This window comes from Mobula birostris, chromosome 25, assembly GCF_030028105.1.
Source record: "Mobula birostris isolate sMobBir1 chromosome 25, sMobBir1.hap1, whole genome shotgun sequence".
NCBI classification, from domain to species: domain Eukaryota; kingdom Metazoa; phylum Chordata; class Chondrichthyes; order Myliobatiformes; family Myliobatidae; genus Mobula; species Mobula birostris.
The window spans coordinates 15931551-15954158 of NC_092394.1; the positions used below are offsets into that span (position 1 = coordinate 15931551).

At 44.5% G+C, this 22608-nt stretch overlaps 1 protein-coding gene across 2 annotated transcripts in view; it reads left to right on the top strand.

The window, feature by feature from the left end:
• Window positions 1-22608, top strand: part of LOC140187816 (rap1 GTPase-activating protein 2-like) — a 448669-nt gene that overhangs the window by 95899 nt on the left and 330162 nt on the right. Inside the window, exon 1 of one of the 2 annotated variants that reach the window (XM_072243591.1) lies at window positions 15657-15961. The exons of the other annotated variant lie outside the window; for it this stretch is intronic. Coding sequence (XP_072099692.1) covers window positions 15918-15961 — 44 coding nt within the window. The 5' untranslated portion in view covers window positions 15657-15917. Of the gene's footprint in view, window positions 1-15656; window positions 15962-22608 lie in introns of those variants that run through there. 2 annotated transcript variants of the gene reach the window in all.

Consider the following 22608-nt stretch of genomic DNA (forward strand, 5'->3'; position numbering starts at 1 on the left):
GTCAGTCCATGGGCTCCTCAACTCAACTGCCACAATGAGGCCACACTCAGGTTGGAGGAGCAACATCTTATACAGTATCCGTCTAGGAAGCCTCCAACCTGATGACATGAACATCAATTTCTCAAATTTCCGGTAATTGTGACCCCTCACCCCTTCACCACTCCTGTTTCCCTCTCACACCTTGTACTTTTTCCTCCTCTTCCCCCACCTTCTTAGTCTGACTCCGTTCCCTTCCTTTCCAGTCTTGATGAAGGGTCTCCACTCGAAACGCTGACTGTTCACTCTTTTCCATAGATGCTGCCCGGCCTCCAGCATTCTGTATGCGATTTGCTTTCCATTTCCAGTATCAGATTTTCTTGTGTTTGTGATCCCTTAAAAAGTCATCTTCTGATAAGGACCATTATATCTTTATATCTTTCCCTTGAGAATCAAATTGTTGGCAAATGGTTGGTTCAGTGACTCCAGAGACTTGACTGAAATGCATTAAACACACATATTCACACACATGAACAATGGCTTACTACAGAAAAGGTTTTGACTCTATATTCTTGCCTCACATAAAAGTTTAATCGTCCTGTTGGGCGTGGCTCAGAGGGAAGAAAGCTGAAATAATGAAGAGAAGTGACGAGACAAAAATAACAGCAGCATAATGTTCTTATAAAGCACTTGTATTCAATGAGTAAATCATGATTGCACTTACTCCATTAAGAGGGAGTCTGTGTAGCCCTGGTGAGTAAATGAACAGGATACGGCTTGTTTGCCTATGTACATACAAACTAAACCTGGCAGCTAACCACGGGTAATAATTCAAAGCCGCCAAATCACTGAAGTGGAAAGTTGAAGGTTTAATGAATGCTAGCAGAATCTACTACAAAGGCAAATAGTTTTTAGACCTCATTATAATGTCCACTTTAATCACTTCTGTTATTGTCTGGTTGCTACACAGCTGCTTCACCGTGCAGAGTATCCAAAGTGAAAGAAAATTGAGGCAAGACAATAACGAGCGCAGAAAATAATATTTTAAGCAAACAGCCTCACACCTGTAGACAGTCCATTCCCTGGTCATCCAGTTTTATTTTGTATGAAAAAAGTTAGCTTCCAAAATCATCCTTAGCCGCAGGCGAGGTGCTGGAGGATTGCGGATAGCTAATGTTGCTCTGTTGTTTAAGAAAGGCTCAAAGAATAAGCCAGGAAGTTGTAGGCCAGTGAGCCTGATATCAGTAGTGGGAAAGTTATTGGCAGATATGCTAAGTGACCAGATATATAAGTATTTGGATAGACAAAAACTGATCAGGGATAGTCAACATGGGTTTGTGCATGGTAGATTGCGTCTAACCAATCTTTTAGAATTTTTTGAGGAAGCTACCCAGAAAGTTGAGGAAGGCAAGGTAGTGGATGTTGTTTACACAGACTTTAGCAAGGTCTCACATGGGAGGCTGATCAAGAGAGTTCAGTTGCTCTGTATTCAAGATCAGCTAGTAAATTGATTTAAACATTGGGCTCACAGGACAAGCTAGAGAATGGTAGTAGATGATTGCCTCTCTGACCAGAGGCCTGTGACTAGTGATGTGCCACAGGGATCAGTGCTAGTCCCTTGTTGTTTGTCATCTATAGCTGAGGTCTGCATGATTATGTGGTAAACTGGATCAGCAAATTTATGGATGACATTAAGATTGGGGCTGTTGTGTACAGCGAGGAAGGCTATCAAAACTTGCTGTGGGATCAGGACCAGCGGGAATAATGACAGATGGAATTTAAGTATGAGGTGTTACACTTTGGGAGGACCAGCCCGGGTAGGTCTTACATGGTTAGCAGTCGGGCACTGAGAAGTGCAGTAGAACAGAGAGATCTGGGAACACAGAACCATAATATCTTGAAAGTGGCATCACGGGTAGATAGGGTTGTAAAGAAAGCTTTGGGCCCACTGACCTTCATAAATTAATGTATTGAGTACAGGAGTTGTGATGTTACGATGAAATTGTATAGGACTTTGCTGAGACCTAATTTGGAGTATTGTGTGCTGTTTTGCTCACCTACCTACAGGAAAGATGTAAATAAGATTGAAAGAGTGCAGAGAAAATTTACAAGGATGTTGCCAGGACTTGAGGACCCGAGTTATAGGGAAAGGTTGATGTTATGTTGTGTAACTCCAAAACATAAAAACTAATTCAAAGGAAAACAAGGGAGCCAGGTGATAAATATGTACTATATGTTTTCTACTTTAAGCAAGGCACATATGTATCATGTGGTGGTATGATAACGTATGCCATTTATGTACTTTTACAGATAACCCGCAATGTAAACAACAAAAATGGTTTAATCAAACAATATATTTACAATATTACTGAAATATTAAATACACAACAGCTGAATAGGTTAGGACTTTATTCCTTAGAACATAGAAGAATGAGGGAGATTTGATAGAGTTATACAAAATTATGAGGGTATTGATAGGGTAAATGCAAGCAGGCTTTTTCCTCTGAGGTTCTAGACTAGAATTAGAGGTCGTGGGTTAAGGGGGAAAGGGGAAATGTTTAGTTGGAACATGAAGGGGAACTCAGGGGATGCTGAGAGTATGGAACAACCTGCTAGCGCAAGTGGTGGATGCGGGGTCGATTTCAACTTTTAAGATAAATGTTGGGAGAGGTATGGAGAGCAATGGTCACGGCGCAGATCGATGGGACTAGGCAGATTAATGGTTTGGCACAGACTAGATGGGCTGAAGGGCCTGTTTCTGTGCTGTAAGGCCCAATGACTCTATGACTAATTAATACAGCAAGTGAAAAAGCTGATGGTAAACAATCAAAATGCTGGAGGAACTCAGTGGATCAGACAGCATCTGTGAAGGGAGATGGATATTGGGTCGAGTTGTGATTATCCATTTCCTTCCATTGATGCTGCCTGACCCATTGAGTACTTGCAGCATTTTCTTTTGTTGCTCCAGAGTCCAGCATCTCCAGTCTCTTGTGTCTTTAAATGATGGTTAAAAAAGCCTCCTCTCAGATAATGAATCATAAATACATGAAATTACATACGGAAAGAGTTGTTGGCTTGAATGATTGGGAAATTTGATTAAGAGGTAGATGGCAGTGGCAAATATTTAGAAATATTTTATAATTTGCAACAAACATCCCTTTGTGGAACAAAGGCACAGTAAGCAAAGTGTTCCATTTGTGGCTATCTAATTAATTTACAGATGGTATTAGCTTGAAAACAGAAGTAATTATTTTTGAAGGAAGAGTGATAGCTTGACAATTGGAGTAACGTTGGAAAGCAATAACGAATAATTAGGGAACTTATTATGAGAGTGAAAATATCACTTGCTCACGTTAGTAAAGGCACCAAAGGTCTAGAATGGTGAAATTGTGTGTTTTTTAAATGTATAATCATGGTTTTTACTGGAGCACACTAACTCCTCTTTGTGCCAATTTGATATCTTTGGCAAGTGGGAATTTCAAAGCCCTTTTTCGTATCTCTCTCCTCAAGCCCTAATTTAGCCAGGTTCCCATTTTAAGGGAGGAGAGAACAACTCTGTAGCCTCTCAGGATATCACATAACACTTTGTAGCTGATTGCATACTTTTGAAGTGTGGCCATTGTAATGGGAATCTCCTTCCTCTTAAGTTATTTTCCAACACCTATAGCAAAGTTCAAAAGTTGAAGTGAAGTTCTACGTGAGAAAAATTCCCTACTATTAACTTCCCATTTAGGTGTTCAATGGTTGATTGAAGGATTTTTATATTGATTTTTCTACTACTGTACATCTTTTCAACCCCAGTCTGGTCACCCAGATCACCATATCCCCATATCACCGCCATGATAGTATGGCTGGCAATATGACCAGTTCATTGAATGCAATTGGGCATCAAAACTTTTCTGACATCTACAATCAAGAACTAATTAGCTTCATCCTATTACTTACATTTGGGGTCATGGTGAGATAAGGAGCTGAGCTTATGCCATTTGGTTTTTTGGCTCAGCATTCTTGGTGAGCCCTAGGTTGGGACTCTGTTCAAAGTTCAAAGTACATTTATTATCAAGTTATGTATACTTTGTACAACCTTGAGATCCATCTCCTTACAGTCAACCACAAAACAAAGAAACCCAATAGAACCTATTTAAAAAGACCTGCAAACACCCAATGTGCAAAAGAAAAACAAATTGTGCACACAATAAAAGTAAGCAAATAACATTCAGAACTGAAGTTCACAAAGAGTGACTCCACGGCTGCGAAGCCAGTTACAGCCGATCCAGGAGCCCATTAACTGCAGACCACAGCCTCAGTTAAGCACAGGGACCAATAAACCTTGTGGAGTAGTGAGCTGAACACCAGCTCGTCCTTCGCCTCCAGCCCCGACACCCTGACCTTTTCAATCTGGCCCGGTGCCAATATCATTGGGTCATTCTTCACTCCCTGATCCAGGCCCTGCCGCTTCAGTACTCTCTCAGGCCTGGGCGCCGCCACTTTGCTTCAGCCCATAACACATCACGCAGCAACCACCCTACGTCTTCGAGACTTCAGTTCACGTCACAAAAATGCCGGGTCATACAGATGGTTCAAAACCTCAACTCTGAAAGAGAAGTTACAGGCCATCACAGCAAGCTAGATAAATCTCCAGAAGTTGGGGGAAATACAAAGCTCCCAAAATCTGTGCCAAATTGTCCACCGTGGCCATTGGACCGTACACAATGTTTTCGGCAGGGAAAACATTGAATGTCTGGGATCATTTGGGACTCCTTGCCATCATTATTTTGGTCTGAATGCTAGGGTTGACTTCTGGATGCAGGGGCTAGGGAAGAGGAATAGCCATTAGCATTCCTCCTGATTCTAGACAGGCAAAGGAGGAACTACCTATCCTAAGATCCTTACTTCCATCTGGTGTGGATTATTACTCATATTAGTAGTAACATACAACTTCTGGAAATAACAGAAGTGGTCAACAAATTTACTTTCCAAAATGCAACTTCAAAAGCAGAACTGCAGTTTCTATTGGATATTGATTTTTCTGTTGGATATTGGTGATATGGAATAGAGCAAGTCTGGTTCTCTGGTTCATTGGCAAGACTGATGAGTTGCCTCAGTTGTGGCAAGGGCTAGGCCCTTGGACCATGGTACTGCCTGTTGATGCCGAGGTGATGTAGGAAAGCCGAGGCCTCTGTGGGCAGGCCGGAGTCCATGCTGGTTTGGAGCTGCTCCCCCCCATCAGTGCTGCCCTCCAGTGTTTGCTCAGAGGAAGGAACAGCTGGATCAGGACAACATCCCATGTACCATCATTCTACAAGCCACGCCATTCGGGGACCTGGGCTACGTTACTTTTGTTTGTTTTCTGCTATCATAACCATATGTGCCATCTGCTGTGGGTAATGTGTTTTGCACCTTGACCCTGAAAAAACAGTGTCATTTGGCTATATTCACGTATGGTTGAATGATAATTGAATTTGAACTTAAACTTTAATGGCCTGAGATAGGTTGAGATTTATGGCAGGGATCGCTTTGCAGGAGTTTATTTGAGCAGAGCCTTTATGAACTGCAAGAAACAGAACCCATAATCAAAAATACTGCAAAGTAATCCTCTAAAAGTGTGATGCAGTGGTTATCAAATATAACTGCAAAACTCTAAAATAAAAACCAAAAAGATGGAAGGAGAGTTACATAATACAAATTAAGTGCATAAAGATCAATACCAGTTAAGACTTGTTTGAAGTGGTATATCCAATTATGTCCCTATTAGCTCTGAAGTTATTTCCTTTTAGTGAAGGTAGTAAATGGTTCCATTGACATCAGGCAGGCAATCTCTGAAGAGTACTGATAATGGCTGTGGTCACCCACCTTGTAAAGACTCTGCCCAGAGAAGGCAATGGCAAACCACTTCTGTAGAAAAATTTGCCAAGAGCAATCATGGTCAAGATTATGGTCGCCCAGATCACGCAACATAGCACATACTGTGTGCATGCGCCGGTCATGCATGCAGCCTGGTACAGCCGTTCCGATCTAGTCTTACTTTCTTCTTCTTACTTTTTAATTTACGTTATTTTTTGTATTTTTTTTTCTCACGGTAACACGTCAAGGCTGCACCCTCTCTAACATGCTGGTAGAGAGAGTTTTATTTGGGTTTTCTTTAGCGCTGGAAATGGTTACATCCCGACACGCGGGACAGAAGTAAGGTCGCATTGTGTATTCCACGGACCAGCAAATGCGAGCCGGTTTAGCGAGCAGAGCGGCGGACACCCCTGCTGAAATCCAGAGGAAAACACACAGAGGATGCAGAGGGGGATCACAAAGTCGAGGAAAGAGGACCGGGTCGAGACAACAGAGACTTTTGGAGAAGAGGAGTTCGGTGGGTAATACCGTTCCGGCTGACCGGAAGTGCACTGAGAGCGGTAAGCGTAAAGGAGTTGGGTGCTTACTGTTCTGGCTAACAACGGACGGTGCAATCCGGGGCATATTACGATCGAGGAACGTGTTTGCAGACTGGATATTGAACTTTTTACTGTGGGACTTCGGCCACATTCCACCGTGATACAACACTTGGCGGCACAGGAGGTCGTTCCTGCCTGTGGCCATCGAACGTGCAGCTCCTCCCGTGGAGGGTCAGACACCCTGAGCCAAATAGACTGGTCCTGGACTTATTTTCCATCTGGCATAGTTTGCATTTTGTTGTTTATTTGTTGGGGGTTTTTTGTATTTGCTATATTTACGCTCTATTCTTGGTTGGTGCGGCTGTAACGAAAACAAATTTCCGTCGGGATTAATAAAGTATATCTATCTATCTATAATGATGATGAAGGGTGAATGTTTCATCCATTTAGACCCAGATAATCTCCACTTCAATCCCTTTTGTGCTATGTTTAGTAGGCAATTGGGAGAGGGGTAGAACACTTGAGTAGCCTACTAAATTTTATAGCTGAAATCATGTGGGTATTGGCTGAGTACAGGGTGATGCTCAACTATAGCTGAGGCCTGCAGTCACAATGGCCACTTTAACAAGATGCTGAGGAGGGCTGGGTTGTAATGAGAGCCCAAGGCTTCCAAAGAGGGGAAGGCAAAGGTGCGCATGCAAGAGAATAACCAAATAGCTTGTGGTGACTAGCCATTATTTTTTCATATCCTTTTGAATCATGGAAATGAGAGCATGTTCAACCATATGACATGTTAGAGCCATACTACAGGATATTGTTACACTGGGCTTCCTACATTTACTTGGATGCAACAAATTATTTCACAGGTAACATCTTCTGACTATCCTGTTGCCATTGACATTCACAGGATGGTAGCTCATGTGCGATTTTTGCCATGGATGCAAGGGCCCGAGTAGTATAATGGTGAGGCAGTACAAGATTGCCATGATCTTACTGAATAGTGGAGCAGGCTTTCGGGAGGAAATGGTCTGTTGCTACTATTTCTAAAGTGGTTATCAGGAATAGTCACAGACATTTAAAATAAAAACGGGGGGGGGGTGAAATTGCTGAGTTATAAGGGTGACAAGAAGTTGCAGTTCTGGCCCGAGTGCGGAGAGTGTCACTGAAGCAGAACAACAGTTCACTGATTTAAATGAGAGCTGTGTAGAATTAAAGAATAAAACAATAAATTCTAGGCCAACAGGGTCATTAATTAAAACTCTTAAAGATGTCGACTAGTTGCAGCTGGAAGTAGTGACTAAATACTATATGAGTACTATCCCTTTACAGCGTCAATTGAAATGGTACCCTTCTTTCCCAGACAAGGATGAAGATAAGTAGGGAGTGTAGACGTTGTTGCGCTTTTGGTCAAGTCTCAACAAGACTCAAACGAGAAGAAGCGAGTTAAATAGCACCACAATGGGACACTAATTAACTGGAACATGCAAACTCACGAACGCGATTGCGGAGGTTTCACAGTGCCTGCGAGGGCACGCAGACCCCGTGGCAGGGTCCATGCTTCTGACAGGGCCCGCCTCCCTCAGCGCAGCCCCCCCCCCCCACCCGAGGCATGAGAGACCTCTGCCCACTGGATGTTGAGACTTGTCCAGGATGTCACTGAATGTTACCCAAGAATGTTCCTCAGGGCCATACTCCTTCCAATCTATGAGATACTGGACCTTACCCCACCCCGGAGAACTGCCAGGAGATGCCACACAGAATAGACTAGAGGACCATAACCAAGTGAGGGGTGGGGGTGGGTGGGGAGACTGGAGCAAGGGGTTTCCCAGCTTGAACTGGGAAACATGGAACATTGGATGGACCTTCATTGATGATGGTAGGTGCAATCTATATGAGACCTTGTTGATGGCCTTCTCCACTGCAAGTGGTTCCACATGGCATGGGGCCAACTTGCAGTTCTTGAATTTCAAGGGAAGATCCCTAGATGCCAGTGAGACTTTTCACCCTGGCCTGAGAGTCCTTACATGCTGGGTATTTTTTTTGAGCGCACAGCAGGACAGTGTTGGCCCGTCTCCGCATGCACTTGTAGCACTGGATCAATTTTTAAGCAGCTGTAATTCCCACATCAAAATCCTGGTCAGGGAAGAACGTTAGCTGGAATCCTTTCTGGCCTTCAAAGGGGACGTGCTAGTGGAGGACGACTGGAAGTCATTGTGAGCAATCTCTGCCCAAACCAGTTGAGAGCTCCAGGATGTGGTTTGGAAGGGATCAGATTCTCTCAATCTGACCATTTCTTTGGGCATTAGATGAGAGGCTGGCTGTGGTTCCCACAAAAGAATAGAAGAACGAAAACGGGACAAGAACTATGGTCCTCAATCAGACACTATATCTTGAAGGAAGCTGTGCAGTCTGAGCATATGCTGAACTATGAGGGTGACAGCCTCACAACTACCAGAATGGTGATCTTTGCTTTAGAAAGGGCAGGCCAGTGATGAAATCCACCAAGAGGTGGGACCAGGGGCAGTGAAGCACAGGCAGCGGCTATAGCAGACTGGCAAGGCGCTGGAATGAGGTCTTGTTCTGGGCACAAGTGGGACAGGCAGAGGCAAAGTTGTGAAATCCTGGGATATAGACGGCCACCAAAATCGTCTCGATAAATTCCAGGGTCTGTTGAACTCCAGGATGGCCAACCAGATGGAAGGAGTGACCCCATTTCAACTCACTGGGGTGCACCAAGCCAGGGACAAACAAATGGTTGGAAGGTCCCCCACCTGAGCAAAGATCTGACATTTCAGCAGCCCTTACCTCTGCCTCTGTACTCAAAATTACCGGAACAGCAATGCATGAGTGAAGAAGGATGGGCCCTGGATTGGTGTTGACTTTGGACCTGTTGAACTGTCGGGAGAGAGCATCAGCCTTAGTATTCTTGCTGCTGGGATGGTGGGTGAGGATTAAACGGGGTGAAGAAGAGAACCCAACAGACCTGATGGGGGTTGAGTCTCCGAGCATCCTGAATGTAGGAGAGGTTCTTATGATCTGTCCAAACCAAAAGGAGGTCCTCTGCCCCCTCCAGCCAGTGGTGCATGCTTCCAGGGCCTCCTTTATAGCCATAAGTACTTGGTTCCTGAATTCATAGTTACACTCAGGCAGATCAAGCGACAGGAAAGAAAAGCACAGGAGTGCATCCGGCTATCCACAGAAGAGTGCTGGGAGAGTATAGCTCCAATGTCGACACCTGATATGTCCAGCTCGACAATGAATGGCAGGGATGGGTGTGGGTGCGGCAGCACTGGGGCTGTGGTGAAGTGTCGCTTTAGTTCGAAGAATGCTGGGTGTGCTTTGCCTATCCAACAGAGTTCTGTAAAAGTCTTCTTGGTGAGTGGATTTACTGGGAGCCACAATAGAACTGATGAAGAAGTGATAGAAGTTTGCAAACCCCATAAAGCGCCACACCTGTCTGACTGGAGATGGTTTGGGCCACTCTGTGACAGCCCAAACTTTACATGCATCCATTTGAGCACTGGAAGGGGTAAGTATATAGCCCAAAAATGACACCTGCTCTTTAAGAAACTCACACTTCTCTTTTTTGGTGGAAAGGTTATTTTCGAGGAGCCTTCTGAGAACCCTCTAGACCTGCTGGACGTGTTCCTGGCGCGAGCAGGAAAAAAATAGAATGTCATCCAAATATACGAAAATAAAGTGATTCAACATGTCCTTGAGCACATTGTTGACCAGGGCCACTGGCCAGACCAAAGGTCATCATGAGGTACACACAGTGGCCAGTGGCAGTGTTGAATGCTGTCTTCCACTCATCCTTTTCTTGGATACAAACAAGATTATAAGCATTGCACAGATCGATCTTGGAAAATATGGTTGCTCCCTGGAGATGTCTGAACGCACAGGCAAGCAGGGGAAAAGGCTAGCAGTTCTTCACTATGATGTTGTTTAGGGGTTGATAATCAAACTGGGGCAGAGCTTGCCATCCTTCTTGCTCACACAAAAAAGAAGCCCGCCCCTGCTGGCGAGGTTGACGTACGGATAAACCCCAAGGCCGATGTCTCCTTGATGTACTCTTCCATGGCCATCGTTTCAGGACGAGAGCGGGAAAAGAACTGGCCCCAAGGAGAACTAGTACCGAGTGACAGATTAATGGCACAGTCGTATGGCCGGTGTGGATCTAGGAGGTAGCCTTCTTTTTGCTGAAGACCTCAAAAAGATCAGCATATTCAGCCAGAATCCCAGATAAGCTATCACCTTCAGTTGACACAGGAGGGGGATTGGGGGCCAGGAGCTTGAGCCGGACCCAGACAGGTAGACCGGCATGCCTGTCCCCAATCTTGGGAGTGCCTTTATGGACCAATCAATCTGTGGATTGTGTCCAGATAACCAGGGAAGGCCAAGCACCAGCAGCAGTTCAGGCAAATCAACTGGATAGAAGGGGAGTTGCTCCCTTCAAGCACAAGTTGAAGGGGTTCTGTGGAAAGAAGGATCTTGCCAGTGCCCAGAGGCCGACCATCCAGGGCCTTGACGTCAATATTCTCTCACAATTTCTGAGTCATAACTCTCCATTTTTGAGCCAGAGAGACATCCATGAGATTCCCAGCTGCCCTGGAGTCGATAAATGCCTGAAGTTGATGGGTCTGAGACCACCACGACAAGGAAACCAGGAGCATCACACAATTAGGGGAAACGATTGCAGGGAAAACCAGCCTGGCACAACTCCACTTCCTCCTGACGAATAACCTCTTTCACTGGGCGCTTGGGACATGAAGCCCAGAAGTGTCCTGGATCACCACAATGTAGGCAGCAACCCGCCCACCTGCATCAATCTCATTACTCCTGAGATAGACACATGTGCCCACACCTGCACAGGCTCCTCCAAGGACTGGGTACTGGGTGATGATACACAGTGATCCAAAGAGTAGGAAGCATGAGGCATTCTTTCCCTGCACCACTCAGTTGCCCAGTTGTCAACTCAAGTGATCAGGTTGATCAGGTCATTCAGGCTGTTCCGCTCATCAAGCACTGCGCTCTCGTGCCAGACCCCTGCGCTCAGTCCCCACTGGAAAACAGTGATGAAGGATCTCTTGTTTCCTCCCATCTCCATTCCAAGCTTGCGGTACTTTAATGCAGAGCCCCTCTACCTTGGCATAGGTCCAGGGGTCAGGGGGCAGCCTCCTGACCCAATACCACAAAGCCAAAAACTCTCTTGAGCTTGGCAACAAATTGCCGAAACAACTGGGCCGTGGGGAAACCTTGTTCCTGTCAAATGTTGAACTGGCTGAGAGGGGTCCGTCTTAAGATTAGTTTACATGCATCATCACCAAACTGACTGGGCTGGGCTGGGAAAATCAGCTCATACTGGGTAATAAAATCCCTGCAGCCATCGGGGACATTGGAGTATCTGCCTGGCAGAGGAATACTCAGTTCTGCTCCAGACACAATTAAGGGAGTTTGGGCATTAGTAGCCAACGTTGCTGAGGCTGTTGGAAAGGAGGATCTGGGAGATGTTGGGAATGGTTCTGACATGGCCAAAGGCTGCTGAATTGCATTTGCGAGAGCAGTAATGGCTATAGTCCAATTCTGGCTATTTGTTGTATGCTGGTGAACCGTGGCTGTCAGAGCAGTGATAGCTGCCCTCTGGTCCCGGTTCTCTGCAGTGAGCTGCTGAACAGTCGCTGTGAGGGCTAACACCTGCTTTTTTTAAGCTGGGACTAGGCTTACCGCTCTGAAAGTAGCTGTCACACTGTGCGAGAGGCATCAATCAGCTCTACTGATCTTAAGTTTCTCCTCAGTTTGGACTGGACCTGTCGCATTGCTAGTTACTTCACCCAACACGGCTTCAGCCAACTGTAACTTATCTCTGAGCTGGCCAATAAATGTCAAGGGCAAGGTCATCTGTTTCCTCTCTCCTGGGTCCATTTTCATGGTTGACATTTGCTGAAAGCCATTGCGGGTGTGCCCCAAGTGCAGAGAGAGAGAGAGACCCTGAAGCGGATCAACAGTTTATTGACTTTACTAAGAACTGTGCATAATTAAAGAAAAAAACAATAAACACTAGACCCACAGGGCCATTAACTACAACTCTCAAACTGAAAGTTAACGCCAATGCTGTGGCTGGAAGCAGTGACTAAATATCAAACGCATACCGCACCCTTACAGCATCATTCAAAGCGCTAGTCTTCTTTCCTGGACAAGGATGAAGATAAGCAGGAGCGCAAACGTTGGTGTGCTTTTAGTCGTCTCGACAAGGCTGGAACGCGAGGAAGGGAGTTAAATATTGTCATAATGAAACTCGGGTTAACTGGAATGAGCATACTCACGAGCACAATTGCTGAACCTGTTCCACAGCCCGCCTGCATAGGCGTGCGGACCCCGCAGCAGAATCCGTGGTTGTGACAAGAGGGTGGCACAATAGCGTAGCAGTTAGTGTAACACTATCAAAGTGCCAGCAACCAGGGTTCAATTTTGCTGTTGTCTGTAGGCTCTCCCCATGACCGCATGGGTTTTCTCCGGGTGCTCATCCCAAACTTCTAAAGGTTACTAAGTTAGTTAATCACATGGGTAGAATTTGGCAGCACGGTCTCTTTGACCCGGAAGGGCCTGCAACTGTGCTGTGTCTCTAAATAAAAATAAAATAAAGCACAGCAACAAGCCTTTTGTCCAACTCCTCTAACTAAGGTGCCAATCAAAGTTAATTCCATCCCCCTCAAAGCCTCTGAACCAGTCCAATCTGCATATCTTTTTTCATTTTTTTAAAAAAACATTATAATGTATCTGTAAAGGAAAAATGCTGGAAATACTCAGCAAGCCTGGCAGCATCTGTGGTAAGATAAACAGAGTTAACATTTCATTTCAAAGACCCCTCCTTCAGAACCAGAGATAAAAGCAGGGTGATGTCTCTAATAGGTAAAACTAGGGTGACCATGGGGATACGCTGTAAACAAAGTTACATGGTCAATGAATGAATGGGAGCAATTAAGAGTGTTCACAACACACATGGTAATCAGTTATACTTGTTAACTACCTTCTGGGTAAAGAAGCTGAAAGTCATGATGGAATTATTTGTTACTGTCTTATGAGCGATTTTCCCTGCAAGTATAAATGTTGGCCTGGGAATGCATTTCAAAATCAGAACCAGGTTTATTATCACTGAATTACCGCATGTCATGAAATTTGTTGTTTTGAGGCAGCAGTACAGTGCAATACATAAGAAACTACTTGAAGTTACAATACGAGATATAAAAAACTCATAGGTAATGGAAAAAGCAAAATAGTGAGGTAGTATTCATGGGCAGAAAGCTGATTGCAGAAATGACAAAGCTGTTCCTCAGGCATTGAGTGTGGGTCTTCAGGCTCCTGTACCTCCACCCTGATGGTAATAATTAGAAGAGGGCACGTCCTGGATGGTGAGGGCCCTTAATCTTCATTGCCTTTTGAGTATGCCCTCGATGGTGGGGAGGCGGGTGCCCATGAAGGAGCTGGGTCAAGCATATTTTTTTTGCATGCCTTGTAAAAAAAATTAGTATAATTAAATAGCAACTGGGATCGGAACTGCTATGTGGTCAAGAAATGCACTGTCTGTGATTGCTCCAGCGGCAGAGGAGGATTTGGGGAGACTACTGCTGAGAGCACACAGAGGCCATTACCAGCTCACTGTGAAAGAGAGTGCTATTCCTTCCTGGGCCTCAACAATCACCTCGGCACCCAAAGCACCGAGAAGGAAGTCGCCTTAGTGTATTGGGGCTATCGAAGAAGTTAAAGCGTCCAGTACAGTACCGACCTGCCACCTTTTTGGGTGGTCTTCCTCAGAAGACAGCCTTGGGGTTCGTTCTGACCGGCCAGATGCCACGGGGAAAGGCCTTCCACTTTTCCAACAGAGCCTTCCAACACCACGGCACCAGGAAAGTGGGGTGTTCATTCCGCCTGGTTACCTGTACCCTGAGGGGAGGGCCACAGGGAGAAGGTTCGTCACACGACCCAGTGATTCCCACCGAGAACTTTCGAGAAGAGGCAGGCCCTGGAACCGCGGCTCCGGCATAGGACTACGTTCCCTCAGAAACTCTAACGCCCCCCCCCCCACACAACCAATCTGGCGCCCCTCCCCTCCAAATCGATCTTCCCCATCCTTCCTTCCCCTCCTTCGCCCCTCTCTCCAACCAGCACCGTTTTGGCGCCCGTTTCTTTACAGTGTTGTCGTCCATGTTAGAGACATAACGAAGGATCCAGACTTCGACTGTCCATCGTACGACACAGAGGCTGAGTTCTTATAGCATTTTGTTTGTTTGCCTGTGAATTGTGTTGGTCATCTCCGCATCAAGCCTCTTCCTCAAAGGAAGTCTCCCCTTCCGCGGCCACTACATACGTCGTGATCCCTAATTTGTCCAAAACAGCCTCCAAACTCCTCAGGTCACTTTCAGCTCTCTTCCAATTAGGAAATCCAGCCGTGATTTCCAAACAAAAAGTAATTTTGAGATGTAATGATAATGCCTAAGCATTGCTTAAAATACTGAATGAAAGTAGAGATTTCAATCAATTTGTTAATTGAAGCCTGCCATAACATCATATTATTTACTGTACCTATTGGCATATCTAACATTCTACCAACGCACTTAAGGCAATTATTTACATTATTAGAGTGGTATTTACAAAATGCTGGAGGAACTCAGCACCTATGGAAAGGAGTAAACAGACGACGTTTCGGGCCGGGACGCTTCTTACAGATTTATAATTACACAGGGTCTGTTTTGCTTTTTAGCAACATATGTTAGATTTATATTGCAAAGGCTTTATGGAGAGGAAGGGGCAATCGTCCACGGGGCCAAAGACCAGTGAAGCAAGTTTCAGCACTAACGGTACCAGCTCAAGTAGGAAAAGAGCCTGGAAAGTGTGGGAGCACAACGAACGTGTTCATCCCGGCAAAGGCGTGGAGCGTTCGATTGTTCTAGCTCAGGGGTTCCCAACCTTTTTTATGCTGTTAAGCAAGGAGCCCATGGACCCCAGGTTGCCAAGCCCTGTTTTAAAGCTATCGGGTCACAGAACTAATGAATAGGCATCAAATGAGCAGGGGAAGGCAATATGTCTTTGCCTCAGATCAAGATTATCGAAAATAGATGTGCAAATATCTGAGCCTTTGCAAAGCAAATGAGGAACTAAACACAATGCAAGATATTTTGTTCGAATATTATATCAGCTGCTTTGATATTGAGGTTAATCTATAAATCCAATGAAAAGGAAGTTACACAATTTTCAGTTTCGAAAGCAGACCAAATATATTCTTTAAGGGCAAAAGGGTCGCTTATTTTAATGAAAAAAAATGACTGATTATGCTTTTGCAAAGCACTCAGCTATTCCCTCCTCCTAAATTAAAATCAACAGTGCCCCTGAATGCCAGTCTTTGACACGGACGCGTTATCTGTGCGAAAATAAAAGCCAGGAAGTGGATTTCCTGCCCGACTGCTTCAAATACGGAGTAATTGAGCGTTTGTGTACATTTCGGCAGTCGAGGCATCTCTAGCTTATCAGAGAAGCCTACACAGGTGACAGACTCCAGCAAGCATGTTTCGAAGAAAACGCAGCGTTTCTTTCGGGGGATTTGGCTGGTGAGTGCCTTTTAAAAATATAACCATGTCTGTTTTTATTTGCAAAAATTGGAGCATTGTAAAAAAAAGTTTACTCCCCTGACATTATTGTAGATGAATACTGTCCGAAGCGTCATCGCTAATGTTGATCATCGGGCCCCGCAGTTTTCCATTTAATTTCTTCCAGTCCATTAGGAAGATTGCAGACTGTGCATTCCAATATGCCTGATGCAGTTGTCCCAAGATGATTCAATAAAACGAACAGGCTGATCTTATTTTTGAGGGACCGTTAGAAGTGTGTGAAGCAGATTGTGTTTTGTGTTTGCACGTGTGGAACACATTACTGTACAGTGTGAACGGGGCATTGAACGCTTGCAAAGCAGAGTGCCTCTGTACTGTATCATGGATCAATGGTGCCCAGCTATCAGATCTGAGCCAGGTTAGGGAAACCACAACTGATCTCAGCACCCCAGGTTAAAATACAGGTTAAATACCCCAGGTTAAAATACAATTGGTCAGGGTTTCGGCTTCAGATAGACTTCCAGCGTCGAGGAAGCAGCATTGCCTCTGGTGACCGGGTACCCAGCTTTTCTCTGGGAATTTTCTCGCAGGGGAAGGGAAAGGGTGGAGTCACTATAAGCACCCCTCTCCACCAGAATTATGCCGTGCAGTGGAAGAAGCCCAGGGAAAATTTGTGGTGACCTTCTTGGCTCTCTGCAAAGTATCAGCCAGTCGTTAGCATTCAGTGCAGTCAAACACCTATGCAGTTAAGCTAAGATGGAAGAGCACTGTGTTGTCTCTCAGTTAAGATCTGGTCTCCGGCGCAATGCAACTATCCCAAATTCAGAGGAGTTTGTCATGATGCCAGTATTTATCCCTCAGTCAAGAGTCGATGGGCTGAATGGGCTAATTCTGCTGAAATACCTGATGGTCTAATTACCAGGTGAAGACAACCTTTAGCAAGAGAGTATTTTTTTTAGATTATGAGAACACTCAGTCCTCTTTTATTGTCATTTAGAAATGCGTACGTGCATTAAGAAATGATACAATCTTTCTCCGGCGTGATATCACAGAAAACAAGACAGACCAAAGACTAACACTGACAAAACTAGGCACTCATTGGCATTACCATCATGAAATTCACGACCTAATCCTTGGGGGTCAGTATTGTCTAAGAACATAAATGGCCCAGTCACAAAATACAGAGGCTAGTTATCTGTTCATTATCTCATTGTTAATTGTAAGACCATGCATAGAAATTGGCTTTCTTCAATATAACAGTAATTACAGTCCAAAAGTATTCTTACATCATGATGACTGGCACTGTACAAATATAAGCCTTTCTTTGTCAATATGTATCCTTATTAACTTAATATCCTTGTATGCTTATAACTGGCGCTGTGCAGAAGTTAAGAAACTTTCATTTTTAATTTAGAGATACAGCGCAGAGCAAGCCCCTCCGGTCCAACAAGCCGCACTGGCCAGTAACACACCTATTTAACCCTAGCCTAATCACAGGACAATTTACAATGACCAATTAACCTACTAACTGGTACATCTTTGGAATGTAGGAGGAAATTGGAGCACATGGAGGAAACCCATATGTTTACAGGGAGAATGTACAAACTCCTTACAGATAGCACCAGAATTAAACTCTGAACTCAGATTCCCTGATAGGCTTAATGTTCATCTTTAATGATGCAATGAAGCAGAGGCCCTTTCGACAGCCAGCAAAATAACTTGTGGTTAACATTCTTCTGCCTACAGATGGCATTGTGACATACTATAAACCACCACAAGTAATTGCAGTAAAATTTATAAACCATCCTATGCATTATGTTATGTAACCATATGAATTATGTTGCATCATTTTACTTTTGGGATGAGTGCTATTGGTCATCTTTCCTTCCTCATCCCTAATTGTCCTTAAAGAAATGGAGGGGTTACCTCATGAATCACTAGCTTAGTCTATATGCTGAAGCCACTATTAAGTAGAGGGTTCAAGGACCTCCAAGTGAAGGATTAGCCAACATACATTGTCGATATTGATCCTGTCCATGCCTTGCGGCGTATCGGGTGGCAACTTTGCTATTTCTTTAGCATTTGTTTGTTTCTACGAGGCCGAGTTGCCAGCTCGATGCTAAGCCAGGATGGATAGAAATCATGAGAGGCGCCAGCCAGATTCGAACCTGGGGCCACTTGCCTCAAAGTCTGGTGCAGATGCCACTACACCACCGGCCAGCAGCCAACATATGGCTTAAGTAAAAGTCCTGTTGTGCTGTGTCATAGGGCAGTTATGAATTGGATAAAGCCCAGGCTGCATAGGTTCTCCAGAATTCCTTCTCTGAAGGACTTTAATGAGTTCTTAACAACGATTTGATTGTCACCGTCATGGATCCTAGCTGTTTATTCCAAATTTATGTCATTTATTGAATGTAAATTGCTTTGCTGACATTGTGGGATTTGAACTCATGTCTGTCATTACTTGTGGCCTTGAGATTACTTCTCCAGTGAGGTAACCACAATGCTGCACACCACTTCTATGAGTACAAGATGCAATGAAGCAGCTGATGATCAAAATGATAGTGCGTTGCTCAACACAGATGGTTAGCGTGTTTCCATAATTCTGTCTTGAGGGTGTGGCCTGTTGAAGACAGCAGTAAGCAAAGCCACAGGGAGAGTTGCATTGTTTTTGCTGAGGTCTGTGCTCAAAGCTGCCAAAAAAGGCAGGAGATGTCGACACCTCCCTCTTTAGGCGAGGTGGACGAGGGCTTCCAAGCATTTCTGCCTGACCTCAGCCACACAGCTAGCATTGATAAGGGGTTCACAACAACAATAGAAAGAGGAACCCACATTTGTATAGCCCCTGCCTCAAACTCACATGCTCCAAAGTGCTTTGCAATATTTTTTCAAGTATAGTCACTGTTTCAGTGCACGCTGCAAAGTCCTGCATAATGACCAGGTAATCAGATTATTTCATTGTGTTGTCTGAGGCATCAGCATTGGCTAGGGCAGAGGAAAGCATTTTCTGCTCTCTGAAGTACAGAGTGCCACTTTATTAGGTACACCTGTACACCTGCTCATTAATGCAACTATCTAAGCAGCCAATTGTGTGGCAGCAAGTCAACGCATAAAAGCATGCAATCATGGTCAGGAGGTTCCGTTGTTGTTCAAATCAAGCATCAGAATGGGAAAGAAATGTGACCTAAGGGACTTTGCCTGTGGAATAATTGTTGGTGTCAGACGGGGTGGTTTGAGTATCTCAGAAACTGCTGATCTCCTGGGATTTTCACACACAACAGTCTCTAGAGCTTACAGAGAAGGGTGTGAAAAACAAAAAAAATATACACCCAATGAGCGGAAGTTTTGTGGGTGAAAATGCCTCGTTAATGAGAGAGGTCAGAGGAGAATAACCAGCTGGTTCCAGCTGACAAGAAGGTGACAATATCTCAAATAACCACGCATTACAACAGTGGTGTGTAGAGGAGCATGTCTGAATGCACAACATGTTGAAACTAGAAGTGGATAGGTTACAGCAGCAGAGGACCATGAACATAGACTCAGTAGCCACTTTACTAGGGAAAGAAGGCAATCCTGCCCTAAATGCCAGCAGCGTAATGGTCAGTAGGTGAGTATATGTCAAGGGGATGGGAAAATTGTCTTTGGTAGCAAGTGCGGAGTATTGTCTTCAGTGGAACCATGTGTGTAGAGGTGGAAACCACCAGTGACTCAAACTCTTGCAATTCTTAATCTCAGTGACCAATGATTAATCTCTGTTCCTAAGTTTTTTAAAATCCACTAAGGGCAGACTGAATCCCAGTTCAACAGCTCATCAAAAAAGATGGCATCTTCAGTAGTGCTGGACTCTCTCAGTACTGCACTGGACTATCAGCTTCATTACAAGAGTGAGACAGGGACCTGCAACCACAGGGCTCAGAGTCAAGAATGCAGCCAACATTGCATTTGACCCAACAGGACCAATGGCAGGTGTTGATTTCATGTATTAAAATTAACTTAGAAATTAATACATACCTTAGAAAAATGAGGGATGATTTCATTGAAACTGATAAATTTCTTACAGCATTCCAAATGTGGATGCAAGGAATGTGCTTCCCTTGGCTGTGGAGGCTAGAATTGGGGGTGGGAGTTGCGGAATAAGGGGTGGGTCATTTAGGACTGAAACGGAGACAAAGTTCCTTACTGAGTGGTGACTGAATTCTCTATTTCGGACTGCTGAGGTGGATTAGACGTTCAAAACAGGGACTGATTTCAAGGTGCTAAGAGAATAGCAGTATGGAATCAATGTGGGCAAATAGTGCTGAGATAGGAAGTGAGTAATGGTCCATAAATGGCAGGACAGCTGGAGTATTGTGTGCGGTTTTGGTCTCCAAATTTGAGGAAGGACATTCTTGCTATTGAGGGAGTGCAGCGTAGGTTCACAAGGTTAATTCCTGGGATGGCGGGACTGTCATATGTTGAACGATTGGAGCGACTGGGCTTGTATACACTGGAATTTAGAAGGATGAGAGGGGATCTGATTGAAACATATAAGATTATTAAGGGATTGGACACGCTGGAGGCAGGAAGCATGTTCCTCGCTGATGGGTGAGTCCAGAACCAGAGGCCACAGTTCAAGAATAAGGGGTAAGCCATTTAGAATGTTGAGGAAAAACTTTTTCACCCAGAGAGTAGTGGATATGTGGAATGCTCTGGCCCAGAAGGCAGTGGAGGCCAAGTCTCTGGATGCTTTCAAGAAAGAGATAGAAAGTGCTCTTTAAGATAGTGGAATCAAATGTTATGGGGATAAAGTAGGAACTGGATACTGATTGTGGATGATTAGCCACGATCACAGTGAATGACGGTGCTAGCTCGAAGGGCCAAATGGCCTCCTCCTGCACCTATTGTCTGTTGTCTATTGACAGGCTCAAAGGCATTACATGAACGAATGTAATGCCTTCTATTCAGAAGGTGTTGCCTTGAGTCACTAACTAACATCTGGATGAACTAATGAGAAGGAGTTGTTGGGACACAATCAAATTATGTTGGCCTAAAGATCTTCTTTAGAGCAACTGAACTTGGTTGTCTGCATTTCTACACCTCTAATTTCAGAAGCCCAATAGGTTTTGTTGTATCTCTTACAAGAAGCTCTGAAGCCTGTGTAGCCTTGCAGTTGGACTGTTATGAACCTTTCCTGGCTCTCCTGAGTTTAGTTTTTGGGGCTGTGCTGGAGAGTTGTGAGCAGACACCACTGGGTTGAGTGACTGAGGACTGGAGTTGTGCAGGAGATGATGGAGAGGACTTGACTTGCTCCTCCTCCCACCCTTACCTGATGCTTCATCTGGGTTGAGTTTTCCTGTCTTGGACCATGAAGGAAGACCAATTGGACAGATTGCAATGGTGCCCTGGAGAGCACAAAATGTCAGGGGTTTTAATATGATGATGGAAGATATTTCATGGCTCCTAGGCCACCGGTAACTTCTGCCTGTGAGAGACTGCAGTCTAATTTTTAAAAACTCATGCCACTGCTCCTAGCTACACTTTCACCTCATGCTCTTGGTGTACATGGGGCATACTAGCAAAGGAGAGGGCAATGTGACGTGTGCACAGGCAAATGGGGTACCTCATGTTGGGCCTGCACTTGGATGAAATGGCTGTCCCCATATCCAGTTCAGACAATGGGGCAACAGGGTGAGGGGAATGAGGCAGGACGAGGGTGGTGGGGGCAGGAGAATAACGAGTTCTACATTATTTTACAACATTATCTTCTTGAGATTTAACAGTTTTTGAAAGTCGTTTTTTTTTTTTTTTGGTTTCAAAACAAAAGCATTTGTGACAGTCTGTCCGGTGTTGATCTGAATGCATAATGCCAGCTATGAAGGTGTTTTAAACGTTGCCATAGCCACTTATTCTTTGGAATTGGGTCACTGTGGAGATGTTGCTCATTGTGGAACTTTGGCTGAGTTTTGAGCATTTGCACTTCTGCACAATCAGATAACTTTTAGTGATTTAGAGAGTTTATCAGGAAATGCAGCCCCTCCTTTGACTGAAAATTGCACACACCCATTGTGGTAAAGCAGCAGTTAATCTTTCAGAGCATTCTTGTTTTCAATGTTTAAAAAAAGCCTTACAGTAATGTATGAAAGCAAAAAGCCAGTGCTTTTTAATATAATGAAATTGCTCAATAGCCAGATTCTTCCTTGTCTTTGTGAACTTCTTGGTGTTGTAACCTTCTTGGTGTTGTAACACACTCTTTAAACTGTCTGTCCTTTTAATCCAGACCTTTGCTCACATTGTAGGCTTCCTTCTCTGCTCTTCCTTCATTTAAAATCAACTGAAAATGTGCGTTCTTTGACAAATCATTGAGTCGTTATTTCCTCCTGTTGCTCAACATCTTCTTCTATCTTCTTAAGCCTCACTGAAATATGTTGGAATGTTTCTCTGCATTAAAGGTAACACATTCACTTTCACATATTATGCTTAACCCACCTCTGTTCAACATGTAGTGAAAGATTTTCTCTCCACTTTCTTCATTCTTCAGCCAGGTTAGTTGTCTGAAAGGCAGGAGGTACGGGAGCTTTAAGTACCACACCACCAGGTTCAGGAAAAGCTATTACCATTCAACCATTAGGCTCCTGAACCAGTGTGGATATCTTCACTCACCTCAACTC